The sequence below is a fragment of the Orbicella faveolata genome, unplaced genomic scaffold (genome assembly GCF_042242905.1).
Source record: "Orbicella faveolata isolate gen_17 unplaced genomic scaffold, um_ofav_v1 contig_47, whole genome shotgun sequence".
Taxonomy (NCBI): domain Eukaryota; kingdom Metazoa; phylum Cnidaria; class Anthozoa; order Scleractinia; family Merulinidae; genus Orbicella; species Orbicella faveolata.
In genome coordinates, this window is record NW_028301577.1 from 4,702,143 (window position 1) to 4,719,691 (window position 17,549).

The following is a 17,549-nucleotide window of genomic DNA, read 5'->3' on the forward strand; positions in this document are numbered from 1 at the left end:
AAGCTAATTGTAATAATAATAACAATAATAATATTCTTAATAATGGTAATAGCAATAGCAATAACAATGGCAATGGCCATGAAAATGAAAATGACAATGGCAATGGCAATGGCAATGACAATGGCAATAACAATTACAAAAACAATAGCAATGACAATGACAATTACAATGGCAATGACAACGACAATGACAATCAGACTGGCAATGGTAATGGCAATGACAATGACAATGAAAATAATCATGACAATCGCAACGGTAATGGCAATGACAATGGCAATGGCAATGACAATGGCAATGGCAATGGCAATGACAAAGACAATGACAATGGCAATGACAATGACAATGGCAATGACAATGGCAATGACAATGGCAATGGCAATGACAATGGCAATGACAAAGACAATGGCAATGACAATGGCAATGACAATGGCAATAACAATTACAAAAACAATAGCAATGACAATGACAATTACAATGGCAATGACAACGACAATGACAATCAGACTGGCAATGGTAATGGCAATGACAAAGACAATGACAATGACAATGGCAATGAAAATGACAATGGCAATGGCAATGGCAATGACAATGGCAATGGCAATGACAATGACAAAGACAATGACAATGGCAATGACAATGACAATGGCAATGGCAATGACAAAGACAATGACAATGACAATGGCAATGACAATGAAAATGAAAATGGCAATGGCAACGACAATGACAATCAGACTGGCAATGGCAATGGCAATGACAATGGCAATGACAATGGCAATGGCAATGACAATGACAATGGCAATGACAATGGCAATGACAATGACAATGAAAATGAAAATGACAATGACAATGGCAATGACAATGGCACTGGCAATGACAAAGAAAATGACAATGACAATGGCAATGACAATGAAAATGAAAATGGCAATGGCAACGACAATGACAATGACAATGACAATGGCAATGGCAATGAAAATGAAAATGGCAATGGCAATGAAAATGAAAATGGCAATGACAATGACAATGGCAATGACAATGGCAATGGCAATGACAAAGACAATGACAATGACAATGGCAATGACAATGAAAATGAAAATGGCAATGGCAACGACAATGACAATGGCAATGACAATGACAATGACAATGGCAATGACAATGACAAAGACAATGACAATGACAACGGCAATGACAATGAAAATGAAAATGGCAATGGCAACGACAATGACAATCAGACTGGCAATGGCAATGGCAATGACAATGGCAATGACAATGGCAATGGCAATGACAATGACAATGGCAATGACAATGGCAATGACAATGACAATGAAAATGAAAATGACAATGACAATGGCAATGACAATGGCACTGGCAATGACAAAGAAAATGACAATGACAATGGCAATGACAATGAAAATGAAAATGGCAATGGCAACGACAATGACAATGACAATGACAATGGCAATGGCAATGAAAATGAAAATGGCAATGGCAATGAAAATGAAAATGGCAATGACAATGACAATGGCAATGACAATGGCAATGACAATGACAAAGACAATGACAATGACAATGGCAATGACAATGAAAATGAAAATGGCAATGGCAACGACAATGACAATGGCAATGACAATGACAATGACAATGGCAATGACAATGACAAAGACAATGACAATGACAACGGCAATGACAATGAAAATGAAAATGGCAATGGCAACGACAATGACAATGACAATGCCAATGACAATGACAATGGCAATGGCAACGACAATGACAATGGCAATGGCAACGACAATGACAATGACAATGGCAATAGGCAATGGCAATGGCAATGAGAATGACAACGGCAATGGCAATAACAATGACAATGGCAATGACAATGACAATGGCAATGACAATGGCAATGGCAATGACAAAGACAATGACAATGACAATGGCAATGGCAATGACAAAGACAATGACAATGACAATGGCAATGACAATGACAATGAAAATGGCAATGACAATGACAATGACAATGGCAATGGCAACGACAATGACAATGGCAATAGGTAATGGCAATGGCAATGAGAATGACAACGGCAATGGCAATAACAATGATAATGGCAATGGCAATGGCATTAACAATGGCAATGGCAATGACAATGAAAATTATAATTGCAATGGCCATAGCAATGACAATCACAATGACAATGACAATGGCAATGACAACGGCCATGACAATGGTTATGACAATGACAATGACAATGCAAATGGCAATGACAATGGCTATGGCTATGGCAATGACAATGACAATGACAATGACAATGACAATGAAAATGACAATGGCAATGCAAATGGGAATAAGAATGACAATGGCAATGACAATGACAATGGCAATGGCAGTCACAATGATAATGACAATTACAATGGCAATGGCAATAGTAATGACAATTCAAATGAGAATGACAATGGTAATGACAATGACAATGACAATGACCATGACAATGACAATTACAATGGCAATGGCAATGACAATTAATATAGCAATGACAATGACAATGACAGTGATAATGAGAATGGCAATGGCAATGGCAATGGCAATTACAATGACAATTGCAATGGCAATAACAATGAAAATGACAATGGCAATTACAATGACAATGGCAATGACAATGGCAATGACAATGACAATGACAATGGCAATGACAACGACAATGACAATGACAATGACAATGACAATAACAATGGCAATGACAATGACAATGGCAATAGGCAATGGCAATGGTAATGACAATGGCAATGGTAATAACAATGACAATGGCCATGGCAATGCCAATAACAATGGATATGGCAATGACAATGACGATGAGAGTTATAATGGCAATGGCAATAGCACTGACAGTGACAATGAGAATGACAATGGCAATGACAATGGCAATGAAAATGGTTATGACAATGACAATGACAATGCAATTGGAAATGAGAATGGCAATGGCAATGGCAATGACAATGACAATGGCAATGGCAATGACAATGACAATGACAGTTAAAATAGCAATGAAAATGACATTGACAATGAAAACGACAATGACGATGGCAATGGCAATAAGAATGGTAATGGCAATGGCAATGGCAATGACCATTACAATGGCAATGGCAATAGCAATTACAATTCGAATGAGAATGACAATGGCAATGACAATGACAATGGCAATGGCAATGGCAATGGCAATGGCAATGACAATGGCAATGGCTATGACAATGACAATGACAATGACAATTACAATGGCAATGACAATGAGAATGGCAATGGTAATAACAATGACAATGGCAATTGCAATGACAATGATAATGAGAATGCAAATGGCAATGACATTGACAATGACAATGGCTATGGCGATGACAATGACAATGACAGTTACAATAGCAATGACAATGACAATGACAATGGCAATGGCAATGACAATGGCAATGGCAATAACAATGGTAATGGTAATGGCAATGACAATGACAATGACAATTACAATGGCAATGGCAATGGCAATGGCAATGGCAATAGCAATGACAATTTGAATGACAATGACAATGGCAATGACAATGGGAATGACAATGGCAGTGGCAATGACCATGACAATGGGAATGGTAATGACAATGGTAATGGCAATGGCAATGGCAATGACATTGACAATGACAATGACAATGGCAATGGCAATGGCAATGACAATGACAATGGCAATGAGAATGGCAATAGCAATGGCAATGGTAATGATAATAAGAATAATTATCAATTTTATTTGTTGAGGGTAGCACACAACAGTTATCACTGAAAAAGCAGTGGCCCTCATATAAATATTTACAGAATAAAAAAAAATTAAAAATATAGAAACTGATTCTCAAATATGCAACGATTACATAAAAAACTGAGATATGAGATACACTAACATGTTAAAAAGCAAAGCATTGGATTTTGACAATCGTTCTTTAAATAATAAATGAATGAGAGAGACAATCCGTTTGAAATTCTGGTAGTTGAGCAAGTATTACTTCCAAATGAAAAATGTCTATTCAAGGACGCACACCTCCCAACGTCTAATATTCATGTTCGTATAGTAATGTAAGCAGACAAACGAGAGAGTTGACAAGTGGTTAAAAGGAAAAGGGGTAGTCTTGATCCCCGCCTGTCAAGGGCGAGAGGTGGGGGGAGGGGGGATAGGGTAGGTGATGGCAATATCTTCTCAAACTCACTAATAATTCATCAATTTTAGACAAAGGAAGTCAGGACCGTGACAGTGTTTGGATATCTGATCTTAATTAGCATAGATTTTCACGATTTAATTTCTCTGTTTTCTCCTTAATTTTAGCATAGTTAATAGAGGGGAATGGTTATAAAACCCGACAATGTTCTTTGTTGTATGTTTTTGTTCGCTTTTTTGGCCTTGACCGTGCACAAAACACAAAAGTTGTTTACTTCGCACTGAGGAACTAACCAATAGAAACGTGTTGGTTACGTAATTCATGCATAGCGTATGAGCGCAAAACAAAATATTGTGCTCGGTCGTGGAACTTCCAACATAAATCTTGGCTTCTTTGTTTGCTCCTTTGATGTTTGCCGGGCTACATAACCAGCCCCCTTTATTAACTATGGTTTTAGTTTCGATTGAGAAGATATATCAAAAACTCAAGACAGTGTTTGACCACATTTCCAAACACAACGAAGTTCTTCAAAAATACTCCGCTGCGCGTCGTATTTTCAACTCTGTTCTCGGTGGTTGGAAATGTGGTCAAACACGGTCTTTCGTGTTTGATATATTACATTCACCAGTGGATAGAGGTGCCAACAGAACAGGGAAAACGCTTACAACAGCAGGTTTCATCCTCAAGTTACCTTCCTAATATAATGAGTGACAAATTAATCCTTGATTTTGGAGCGAGTTTTCAGCGTGTATTATATGACCGAGAATATGACTTTATTGTGATTGGCTGAGAGCAGGAAAATTAATCGTTAATTCTCAATTTGCATTGCAGTGCAAATAAACGCGAGCGCGTTCGCAATTTTCTCAGTCATATAATAAATGAGTAATCGGATGAAGCTTGAGTAAGGATTTACACTACTCGTGAGAGAATTTTTTTGAGAGAGAGGGAATTTTCAAATATTACTCGTAGCGTAAATCCTTCCTTATTGCACTCGCACTCATGCGATTACCTATACTAATTCATAATTTACAAAATTGCCGTAGCAACGTTTGCGCGAAATTTCTCGATACAATAAGACAAATAACATTAAATGTTCTAATTTTCTAATTAGTTTTTTCGTTACCATACAAGTCAAAGGCCCACAATTATAAGCGTAATTTGTCACCACCAATATTGAAAGGTAATAAAATAGTATACTGGTGAAACTACGGAATCATTTCACTTTCGTTTTGTGAAAATTATGTTAATTTCCCGAACCTTTGGGGCAAGGGAAATTAGACGAATTTTGACAAAACGCGCGTGAAATTATTTCTTAATTTCACTCGTCATCATTTGATTACCCATAGCAAGATATATTTATATTAGCATCAGTGACCGAGTAAACAATGTTATACCTTTTCTTCTTCTTAGAACTCCGGCGTGGCACCTGGTGTAGACTTCACATGAAATACCGATAAATATCAGCCCGAAGAATATCCCCACGAGACAGTACAACACAAATGAGGTGGAAAAAAGTCCTTCCAAGTCTATGGTCTAAAGACAATAAACAATAAGACTGAAGGTACAACCCATCACAACAAAACCTAAAGACTCTCAAAAATTTGTGAACCGCAAAGTTTGTCCTTTTAAACTTGCTACCCAAGGAAGACAATCATGTTGAGCGGGCTTTAAATATTTTCAGTATTTTTGATTGGTAATGGTTCTTACTTGATTATTTTGTCTTGATTAAAGAGGCCGGAAAATTTTTTAAAATTATTTTTCTGGATTCCTACAAGCATGAGTTCCTCTTCTACTCTTCAGTGCAACGTCGAAAAAATCCACTGATAATTCTATCAGGGCTTTTATTGTAAAAAAGAAATTGGATGAGCATTTGAAAACACTCCCACATTAGGGTTTACTAAATTTTGCGAACAGGTTCAGAACTATTTCTTGGGAAGGAAAACATAACAAAGATTTACCTGCGGTTCTACAGGTATAAGTTGCTCTTCTGCAGTTGTTTTGGCGGCGTCGACCAAGTCCACTGATAATTCTTTCAATATTGGCCCGCATTCTGCTAGTTGCGTTTTTCTTTCCACAAGTTCTTTGTCGGAAGGGATTGGAAGCACTTCCTTACTCACATGCGCCAGGTAATAATCCAATGGATACTCGATATTACGAATTAGTCGGATTTGTCTGTTTCTTCTCAAGCCAGGCTTATCCAGGAAGGGAAATGCCGAGTTCCGGTCCACAAGCACTCTTCCAGTTATCCCCTCGCGCAGATTCCACATCATTTCCTCGAAGTTGCTAAATTCTGTGGATACAAATTTTCATTGTGAGGCTAAATAAGAACTGAGTTCTGTCCATAAGATTCTATTCCAAGTCGGTGCAAAGCTTTTCACGTACCTTTTACTCCAGTCAAACGACTTGTTCTGGGCAACTTTTTAGAAAACGTTTCGCAACTTATGCATTTAGGTTTTGTACATGTATGTATTTAAGCAATGGTGTTCGTCAAACTTTGTGATTTTTCTATGAACTAATCGATGAACATTTTGTTGGTTGATCACGTGACTTGATATCCATGGCAGCCATGCTATGACAGTTCACATACATCAAGATTTCAACCATATTAGCTTGGTTTTGGTGTGAATTTTGCCAGATAGTTCAACAACAAAACAACGCGAACACAAAGTTGTCAGACAAAAACAACAACGCGCGCAGCTATTGATAAACTTCCGTAGGACACAAAGTGAAAAAAAAAAAATGCAAAAACTGTAAGGAACAAGAAACGTGTTACTTACTGATATACTTTGCTTCTAAATCAGTTGCGGCTGTCTGTATTTCGGTATTGTGAAGTAAGACCCCCACCTAAACATTTAAATGCAACAATTTGCTTAAAAATTCGACATGATAAACACAGAGCATTCTGAACAAAGATCAACACCTTTCTCGCTGATATTTCTAGGTTCTTCTGAGTTCATTTTAATTATCATTGTGTCTGCTTCGCCCAAGACACAAAAACGAGCGATCTGAACTCTTTCTTTTCTATGTTTTATTCTCATAGCACGAGAAGAACAGTCAACGATGGTGATCCTGTAATTTGCACTCACCTCTTTACCCTCAATGTCTGTGCATTTTGTACCATCAATAGCGGTTTCCATGACATTTATAACCGTGGCAGTAAATAAAGACATCATAATCGCTCCCGTAAGGACCCAAATTATACCAAACACGCGCCCGGGAAGTGACTTCGGGGTTACGTCACCATACCTAATAAGGTCAAAGCGTTAAACAGTTTTGAGAAAAATAATAAACAAGAAAAAAAACAAAAAGCGGCAATAAAGAAATCAACATGAAAGTGTAAACATAAATGAGTTTACCCTACTGTTGCGAGTGACAGCACCGCCCACCAATACCCCTCGGGCAAACCTGCAGTAAATGAAGATGAAAACTGGCCCTCTTTAGCTTTGCGCTCCTGCGATTGAAAGAAACATGAACAGTCATTATCCGAGTCTATGCTTGAGATGGATAATCCATCTGGCGTAAAGGTTTAACCACACTTAATTTATTTAGTCCCGTTTATATTTACCTTTAAACATTTTTCATATTGTTTACTTTGAAAACATCTGGTTACTTATGTTTCGCCCATAATCGTATATCCAAGTTTGAACAGTTTTATGTTCTTTTACTCTTACCACGTAAGCAAAGTAGATTTCTAGTATTGTAGTTTTACAGTTGTTAGTATCGGGGACGATGCTCTGTCTAAGAAGGGGAGTGGGGAGGAGAGCATGTTGTGGAGCCATATGTTTAGAAATTTTGTTTTTCAGGGATGCTTAGCTTTGGCAAGCCGGAGTTAATTCACATATGTGGAACATTCAATTCTTGAACGCCTCTTCCATATGCCCTTGAAACATTTCGTTCTAGAACTTTGTGTTCGGACGTTCATCTGTGTAAATGTTTGTGTCGCTCTTTCGACCTTCGCTTTTACCTCCCCGAGATAGATCTACGGTTAGCTGTTTCTAAAGATTATTCTATTTTTCTAGTTTTCAATTGGTTGATCTCTGCTTGCCGTATCAAGCCAGCTGCGTTAATTTAGGATTTACATCCGGTTACTTTGTTTTGCACCACCTAATTTGTCCTTGGCTTGAGTTCCGGGCGGAGCTCTAGTTAGCACTAAAGTGAGTGTACAGTAAGTTGCATTAAGAGTAGAGTAGAAGTAGAATGAGAAATAGGAGAAGGAGTAGTGAAAGAAGACGTAGAAGACTTAAGATTAAACCCAGTTCGAGTCTCAGAGTTCCGATACCTGTGGTTGAATTCCGGCAAGCGAGATTCAAGCGAGAAGCTAAAAATGGTGCGCTTTTGTCGTGAACATCCTAAGTGAGACCAGAATCTGTGATTTATGTCACTGAGCGCGACAACGAGAGTCCCCGACCTTTTCATGTGGGATTGAGGTTTACTGATACTTTAAACCAATATTCTTACCAATAGCCAAATGATTATTCCAGAAATCCCCGACAGTAGTATCATAGAAGCCAAGATGGGCCACTGTGACGTAATAGAAGTGAATAACTGTTCCCGGGACTCCTCCTGACACTGCTTCATGTTCATAATCAGCGAACACCCGGATGAGACGAATGCCCGGATGAGCGTCACATCGGGTTCATTCTTGAGGGCTGCCTTCGCGTCCGCTGTAATGGGAAAAGCGAGATCCACTCTCTTTTTTTTGATCAATTCAACGATCTCCACCCAACTACGGACATATATGGGCACCATTTTGCAAGCTTCTCGATCATTTTCTTGTCTATCGAAGCACGTAAAGTCTACAAACCACTTTATTTTATGGTACATAAAGCCCTTTTCAACGCTTGAGTTCATAATGTAAGGTGGAAAGTCTAGCAGAGCGATGCTGTAATTACATTTCGTCTCGGCTTGATCTGACTGACGATTTCGACGGGCTTGACGAGTATCTCGATGTGACCTGATTTCCCTGACTCGCCGGGCCAATCTGGAATGATGACTTGAATCCATCTGACGAGTTTTGCTATTGACGAGCCAAAAATAAGAGCAGACCAAAAGGCAGACGACCAGCCTTACAGAGCCACCATGCATTGTATTTATTTATTGATTTATTTACGTTATACATTATTCATTAAACTGTAAATAATTTTTAACTTTAGCTAAGGTATATTTTATAGTGTAAATATTGTCCCCAATTATTTTTTTTTGAAAAGCTAAATACTAATGACACTTAAATAAAGTCTTTCATTCATTCATTCATCCATCCATCCATCCAGCCAGCCAGCCAGCCAGCCATCCATCCATCCATCCATCCATCCATTCATTCATTCATTCATTCATTCATTCATTCATTCATTCATTCATTCATTCATTCATTCATTCATTCATTCATTCATTCACCACTGAAGATGACTTTATCAGTAGCTAGAATCCTCCTTGGTTACCTGTGGATATTCAAACTCGAAACTAAAACTCAAGTCAATAATTGGAAAATATTCCTGGTAAGATTTAACGTATGCAGGGGACCGCGTACATTAATGCTGCTACACGACTTCATGCAGCTCTAAAAAACCTCACACGATACTTCAATCAACTTTTCTCTAAGCCCATTGTTAATGCATCCAAGCAATTACGCTACAGTAGAGCTCCTATGAAGCGGCCACCTATTAAACGGCCACCCCTATATATTAGGCGGCCAGTTCTCAAAGTCCTGATGGGAGCTTTTCTATTGTTTTTACGTCTATTAAGCGGCCAGCCCCCTTTAAGCGGCCACTATCCATTTCCTCGACGGTGGCCGTTTAATAGGAGTTGAACTGTATTCGGTAAATCCTTCCTCTTGACGTAATTTGAAATAACGGATTTCTGGATCATTTATAAAGTTTACAGCAATCTAGTGGGGTAAGCATTGCTGTAGACTAAACTTCAGTCAAAGAAACCATATAAACAGGCACGTAGTTACCCTAGTTCAGTGGATCCTGGGAAAGCATCTCGTTGATAATTAAGCAGTCAAGTTTTGATTATCTGTTATCTGCACTGTAATCAACGCTGACGACATAGCATTGAAATGAATTTGAATACTCTATTATGCACATTCAACTTCAGGCATCACATGAAAGTAATGCCTGCGTGACACCAAAACGTCGTTCCCTCTTTTGAGTTGCTTCTCGTAAAGAAGTCTCATCAAAAAAGCGGCACTTAGCACTTTATGAACACGCCAAACTTGTTCATCTCAATTCCAAAAAGTGGACAAGAACTCGTAATCTCATTCGGAGGAATGCTGGATATACGCAATAAACAGTCGAAATGTTGAGTGGGTATAGCAATGATAATCAAAAATATAAAATGTCGGAGGACCATCTGGCTTTAAGTTTAGACAATCCCTTGGCGGGTGACCATCAGGAAAAGAAATGCACTGGCGTTGTTTTCAAGGAAACTACCACAAACTATCCATCAATAGAAAGGCTATGAACTGAATTTCTAGTACGTTTCGTGACCACAATAAGGAGTAATAATTAGGATGGAAGGGCGAATTGATTTGGAAACCGAAACTGCGAAATATATCGTGTGCATGCTAATGAGGTTCTTGCAATAAGAGCTCCAGGATGGAGCCGCTTCGCGCAAAAATTCTACGCGCTATTATGACGCCCAACTGTTTTATTAACTTTTATTTTAAAAAAAACTTTTTTTTATCTAAATAACTCGAGCGCGTTTAAAGATTTTACTTCCATTTTTGGGAAATGCTAGATTTTATGGCAGCCTTTTTATCTAAAAAGAAAAAAATTGACAAATTTAGCCCCCCCCCAGGTATTGTTTAACCTTAAATCGAAAGAAACTATACATGTACTTACCCCAAAGTTTTGTTAACATACCGGAGGTCGCAAAATTAACACCAAACTGCACTTGCGAATACGACACAGTAAAACCGTTCGTCGGCTCGCCATATGGCACAACGGCAATTTGCTTTTATAATTATGAAAACTTATGCAAAACTTCTCGACGGTTTGTTTACCAACGAGTTCTTGGCAGATGTACAGGATGCTAAGAAAGTGAATTCGCGTTCGGTCAATTGCATCAGTCTCTGAGGGGTTTTTCCTTTTTCTAATTTCTGTTTTCTTAATTATTTTACCATTATATGTGATATTAAAGCAATTTAAACCTTAATAGATAGCCAAAATGAGCAGCCGAGTACATCGACCCTCACAAAAAAGTCATTCGGCCTAAAAAAGATAGAAGAAGCGTAAAATAGTCTAGACTGCCGTTTGCAAGAACAAACAGTAAGGGCACTCGCAGTCGATCAGAGTGCTGACACAGGAAAACCGTTCACTTGCGAAACTCAGGGTGCTTACCAATTGTCAGAATGAACCAGTTAAAATGACCCTTAAATAGAGGTAAGGGTTTTTCAAAACTCGGCAAACCAACCGAACGGGCCTCGCACTTCGCACTCGGGCCGCAAATGAAACTACACAAGCGCAAATAAACAATATTCCCTCAAAAAGTCATGTTATTCCCTTATTTACATCACTCAAATTCGGGAAAAACTTCGCAGGACCAATCAGGATCGAGAATTTTGCGATAGATTTGATTATTATTAAAACTCAATAACTGATGCTATTTTAAGCCCGTTCAGTGTAATATAGAAGGATATATTATCTTTTACAAATTACAATTTTTTAGGGTTGTGAAAAGCGGTAGATTTTTTCGAGTTTTGGACACGTCACATAAAAGGTAGGCGATGTAATCGAATGGTCCGCTACCTTTTCTTCGTGTCAGGAACCAGCTTTGTCTTTTCAAAATGGCCTAGAGGCTGTTCTGAATTTTTTCACGTCACGTAATTAAACAGCCAAAGTGGCTATAAAACAGCAACGGGACTGTGGCTCGTTGAGAAGTCAGTTTGCTGAGTTAGTTCGCGAGGTGAGCACAAAATTAATTACAATTTGTTACAAATAATGCAGGGTACCTTGATGTAAGGAAAGGTCACTTTCAGGCCTAGGGCTACAGGACTTCAGTGAATATTGGCTATCTTTGTTAGTCTTCTATATCAGGCAAATTATCGGGAGCCAAACGAAGGAGGAGGAGCGACAGAAAGTTGCGAAGGGGACCCAGCCGTGTCCGAAGACCTCAAGAATTTGCTGTTAGCATGGAATTTTCTTCTCTTCCATTGGAATCAACACCATGTGTCAATGAAGAGTTAAACTCTCACAGGATTGGTTTGGAACACCCACCAACATTGCCGCCGCTTCATTGTGTGGGTACACCTATAAGCCTGCCGCGACGTCATGTGAAAACACTTTCTACATCTCTTTTTAACCGAACATAATCGGCACTCATTGTAGCTCATTTAACTTTCGAACACTCAACCAACCCACCTTTGATGGCATGATTCTAACCTGATTAACATTAACTAACCTGATTAACTATTAGTAAGGCTGCATTCACACTTAGTACCATTCACACTTAGTACCCGAGCACTGGAGCCTAGGCGCTGGCACAAAGTAGTGTTGCGTTTAGACACTTGGTACTCCAAGTACCATTTAGTGCCCGAGTCCTTGCACCCGGGCACGGGCACTGTGCCTGAATTCTGGTGTAAGTACTTGGAATAAATGTTGTGTTCACATTAGTCCTCAGGCACCAAGTGTGAACATAGCCTAAGAAAGTCAATGTTTCCACGAATGTTTAGAGGGAGGTGCATCCCTCAGCTTCCAAACATATTCTATTTGGGATTTAAGGTTTTAGACAACTTCCTTTAAATAATCAATTTTAGTTCAGAAACAACGACCACTTTAACTGGCGGAAAGTATCTGGCGACACTGAACACTCTACTCTCTGACCTCATTGCCTCATTCGTGTCCACTGTCACAAGCTGCGCATGCAGGAGTACAGGAACAAGAGAAAAAAATGACACAAACCAAACACACGCGAAACTGAGAGGCTGATTGAAGATGCTTACATTCCGCGAGACGACACCCCAAGAAAACATTTAGCAGTTAATGCGCGAGTCCAAAATACTAGCTATATCAGAAATTACGACATGATTTGTATGTTGTAATTTTGCTAAGAGAAGAGACCCGCCATGCTCGCAGTAAATTATAGCGTTGGTCTGTTTACGTTGGGAAATTTCATGGTCACTTCAGCGTATGCGCGCAAGCGCAGCGTTTGCGCGCGAGCCTGTGTGTACGCATGCAGTTGTTGGTTTTGCAGTTTTGGTTTCATTTTCACATACATCTAATTATATCTATGGATAAAACGCAATCTGTTGCAATCAAAAACGTCGAAATCAACAATTCCTCTTTTTAAAAGGTGACGAAGTAATTAGAGCACACACATTGAGTTTTTAATATATCGTCCACGTTTACTAAGTAGATATTTTCCATATTGCACGATTTATTTCACTCCAGCCAATCCTTGTCCTTGGCACGCTTTTCCAGGGGCAGGCTCTGGTATTGTGGACCATGTCGCTTTGCGAGCGCGTACGACGCAGGTTTTCCCTCCACTCTCGCCTCTCTTCGTTTTGTTCCAAACAAAATGCCATTTCCCAGAGCACCTCGCATTTACGTTCTATAGTAGCTTTCTGCTCTTTTAGCTCTTTGACTCGCAGCTTAACTTCACTGTGAAGAGGAAACAATCAAATTACGGCGATAGAATCACGGATTTATACAGAAAATGCCGAATTTAGTATTGAACATCGAATTTATTATACGAACCGAAGGTTTTATGTTGGAAACACATGAAAACTTCAAACAAAATTTTCTGGAAGTCATCAGGTCGCTTTTGATTGTTTCCATAAACAGTAGAATGAAATGGGCGAACGTTACTGCTTGCACATGCGCTGAGTAGTGAAATTATCCCTTCAGTAATTTTCCCTGTTTTCTTTGGAGGCGAAATGTCTCAATGTCTTGTTGTCAAGAAGGAAAAATATAGAAAGGTTTCAGCTATAAATTCAAGTCGACTGGGTAGAGAATTTACTTATTTCTTTTTGTGTAGGTGCACTTTTAATTAAGTGGACAAAAGTGTCATTTAGGATATTTTGCACGTGAAAAAGGTGCATATTTTGCCTAAGTAATATGTACTACTTACATTTTTTCTAGCAAAGTCTTTTTCTTCTTTTTAAGGGCTCTTTTGAGTTCAAGCTCAATCTGCTGGAATTCCTCCATCGTCAACTGTCGATCCCTTGAAACCTTCTCGTAGCGTTCTTTGGCAGCTATCAATGATTGTGTTTGTCTTTCGCGTCTGGAGCTCAAACTATCCAAATTTTCCCTTGAATAACAAAAATTATCATTGAATTATTAACTTCTTGATAAATTTAAGAAAGCAGACTTTGTACAAATTTAATTCAATCACTCGAAGTGTGCAAGGATTTATCGAGCAAAAAAAGTTTGAATTTTCTCACCATCGTTCAAGTATTTCTTCTTCAAGCTGGTTGATAATTTTAATTCTCCTACAAAGTTCCTCTTCTAAATCTCTTCTGCGAAGACAAACATCATGTTGGCCGTTTTATAACGTGTTATTAAGTCTAGAAATATGGGAAAAGCGTAAATAACTTAAAACAAGATTAATCAGCAGGAAAACCGGTGACCTTGTCATACCTTTTCTTTATTTTCTTCTCTACCTTGCCCTTTGGCACGCAGCTGGTTAAGCGACGCCAGTTCATAGCGATACACTGACTGATAAACCACGTGACGAAACAAATAACAATGTCACTATTACGAAAGACTCGCGCAGAAAATGAACGAGCACGCGCAGTAGTTAATTCACTAACCAATGCTTGGTGATGAGTAATTTTAGTTGAATCAGACTAAAATCCAGGATTTTATTTAACGAATAGTATCTCATCAGGAGCCATAATCGGGGACGGAGACTGTAAATCTCGGGATTCGCGCGCACCTATGATATGGGACAATTTTTCTATTTTTAGAACAAATTGCGCCATCCTGACGTCATATATCCGCGCGGATTCACGCACATGTCAGGGGCTCTCGCGTGGATGTTGTCACGTTGCGTGCGTATTTTTCACAGCGATGGTAGGGAATAAGGCAGGGAATACGACCCAGGGCGCTCATATGTAGTTTTATGCTCTGAGCTAACGGAAAAGGTGGGTTTTTCAGGGTCGAAAACAAGACTTCAATCTCGCGCTGGGATTGAATAATAAGATCTGCTCACGCTAGTTGTAAGCTTACGCGTATGCTTAAGAATATAGCAAGAAAACTCTCTACTCTGGTATCGAGTTAATTTGTGAGTTTCTCAGACAATGTTTAATCATAACCAAAACCTGTTTCGATGGTTTCTTATTGTCTCTGCTTGTTTGGTGAGTTTGCAAACGTTTTTGAAAGGAAAGTCTGACGCGTACAATTAGCTCATTTGCATAGTGCATGCAGCTCGTGCACTTTCAAGTCCGAGTCGGGTTTTCAATTGTCAACACTGAATCTTGACAAGATTTCTTTCGTTATCTTTTGTGCTGACATGCTGCAACAAATTTCACGAATGCAAAAAAGGCTACTAACATCATGTGTGTTTCTTCAACATAAGCATAGTGAAGTTTTACACTGCGAAAATGAAAATAGACAAGGAGTTTTGATAACTCGATCATCAAAATCGAAATCGTTATTCCAAGTTGATTAAAGAAAGCGTCATCGTAACTTTGCTGATTGTTTCTGCTTTATTCACATATTTTCAGCTTAGCTTTTAATATGTTCTCAAACAATTATCAATCTTAAACATATTTAAAAACTATAGAGCTATTGTTTGAGTTCGATGTACGCTTTCACACGAAAGTGCGGCGGAAGTACAATTTGTCATGTTTACTGACTGTACAAAACACGCATCGGCGGGCGCTCTCATTCATCGACAACAGAGAATTTACTGGATTTTTACACGAATAAAACTGAGCAGTATCTACGGACGTAAAGTTATTAAGCCTTGATGAAACATCAAGCGTTCCTTACAATTTAGGCGAAACTCAAACTAGCAATTATTTTGTTTTACTTTTCGGTCACGATAGACTGACAAATTCCTCGCAAGCGTGTGGCAAGAGGAGCTAGCAAACTATGAAGTCCTGAAGCTCTGCCATATCTAAATATATCCAGCTAGTTTTTTGCTGTGTAATGGAAAAGCTGTTAATCTTCAACATATGTGAAATTTAAAGTGGAGTAATGTACAGCTCATGTAAAAGAAGCATCAGTCGGAATACAACTTGGTCAGCGATATATATAAGCTTACAGCGGAACATACCTAAATTCGACACTGTCTTACTTCACTCAAACTGGAGCAGCTTACGACGAAAATACTTAAGCAAAATTCCAACAGACGTAAACGCGTTGAGTTGTGGGGCAAAAACATGAAACATTTCGGGAATTTCGGACGCCATTTCTCCCGCGCGACATCCGCAAAAATCCTCGCAGCATGTACGCGCGTGTGCAGCAGGTGATGGCGCAATTTGTTCTAAAAATAGAATTATTGTCCCACATCACGGGGACAACCCCAATACTTGAAATGGCGCGCGCTTACGGTCTCCGTCCCCGATTATGGCTCCTGATCTCATTAAAGTTGTCAGCAATGTGCTTAGAAAAGTGTGTAACTATATAAACGGGCCGGAAAAGGTTGTAACTGCGTGTGCCTTTTTGCACAAAAAACGTTAAGACTCGATTGGATCGATTCTCGAGGACAAAGCCTTAACTCAATAGTATTGAATACAATACACGAACGTGCTGACTGATTCGTTCGGAGACATAACTAGCAGCACAATGCCCAGGTAATTACGTCGACTGCCTTGTGAATTCAATTTTTTTTTTTGAAAATAAAAAGAGAGTTTTATTATACGTTTTTGCATGCCTGAGATTAAGATTTTCAGTGCTCTAATACTTTTGTGTTCACTTATATTTGGTGGGAAAATTAGACTTTTGTGACATGCATCTGGACCACATGATCAGATTTGCTTTATCAAGCGAACAAAAATGCTTGAAAAAGAAGAGCGGACAAAGAGAATTGCAAAATTTGAACTAAATGGTATAGCATATCAAAACAATAATAAAGTGTATTATCGTTTGTCTCACGATGTAGTCACTTGAGATGTAGATCGCGACGCTTCGACTGCTTACTGCTAGTCTTCTTCAGGCGATAAGGTCGACTGATTGCACGGTATCATTTATATCACAAAGGTCGGCTGTGATTGGTGCATTTCGATCCTCCTATTGTTCCATTGTTCCTGCAAGTACCTGTTCCCTCAGTGGTCCGCTGTTGTACCGTTCTCCTGTTGTTGTGGTTTTTGATCGTGGGCATCCATGCTTCAGGAATTTCAATTCCACTATCCCTGTTGATGTTATTAGGGTGAAGTCTTATGTGAATAGCTTCCTTGACCCTACGTGTGTACCAGTCAGGATCTCGATCAATAA

General features: G+C 39.0%; 2 protein-coding genes across 2 annotated transcripts; both read right to left on the bottom strand.

Moving 5' to 3' along the window:
- Nucleotides 1–8,506: 8,506 nt before the first annotated feature.
- LOC149096857 (uncharacterized) lies at nucleotides 8,507–9,255 on the bottom strand. Its single transcript, XM_089280496.1, has one exon. The coding sequence runs from the start codon at nucleotides 9,253–9,255 to the stop codon at nucleotides 8,611–8,613; it is 645 nt and encodes a 214-aa protein (XP_089136622.1). The 3' UTR covers nucleotides 8,507–8,610.
- Nucleotides 9,256–13,477: 4,222 nt separating this feature from the next.
- On the bottom strand, nucleotides 13,478–14,812 carry LOC149096858 (uncharacterized). Its single transcript, XM_089279625.1, has 4 exons — nucleotides 14,748–14,812; nucleotides 14,552–14,626; nucleotides 14,239–14,418; nucleotides 13,478–13,769 (listed from the first exon to the last, which is right to left on the bottom strand). The coding sequence occupies exons 1-4, from the start codon at nucleotides 14,810–14,812 to the stop codon at nucleotides 13,517–13,519; spliced, it is 573 nt and encodes a 190-aa protein (XP_089135751.1). The 3' UTR covers nucleotides 13,478–13,516.
- Nucleotides 14,813–17,549: the final 2,737 nt, after the last annotated feature.

Coding starts and splice junctions, on each gene's coding strand:
- LOC149096857 (XM_089280496.1), bottom strand. CDS start 9,255: ATGCATGGTGGCTCTGTAAGGCTGGTCGTCTGCCTTTTGGTCTGCTCT.
- LOC149096858 (XM_089279625.1), bottom strand. CDS start 14,812: ATGAACTGGCGTCGCTTAACCAGCTGCGTGCCAAAGGGCAAGGTAGAG. Junction 14,419..14,551: donor GAAGAAATACTTGAACGATG/GTGAGAAAATTC, acceptor TTGTTATTCAAG/GGAAAATTTGGATAGTTTGA. Junction 13,770..14,238: donor AAGACTTTGCTAGAAAAAAT/GTAAGTAGTACA, acceptor TCCTCTTCACAG/TGAAGTTAAGCTGCGAGTCA.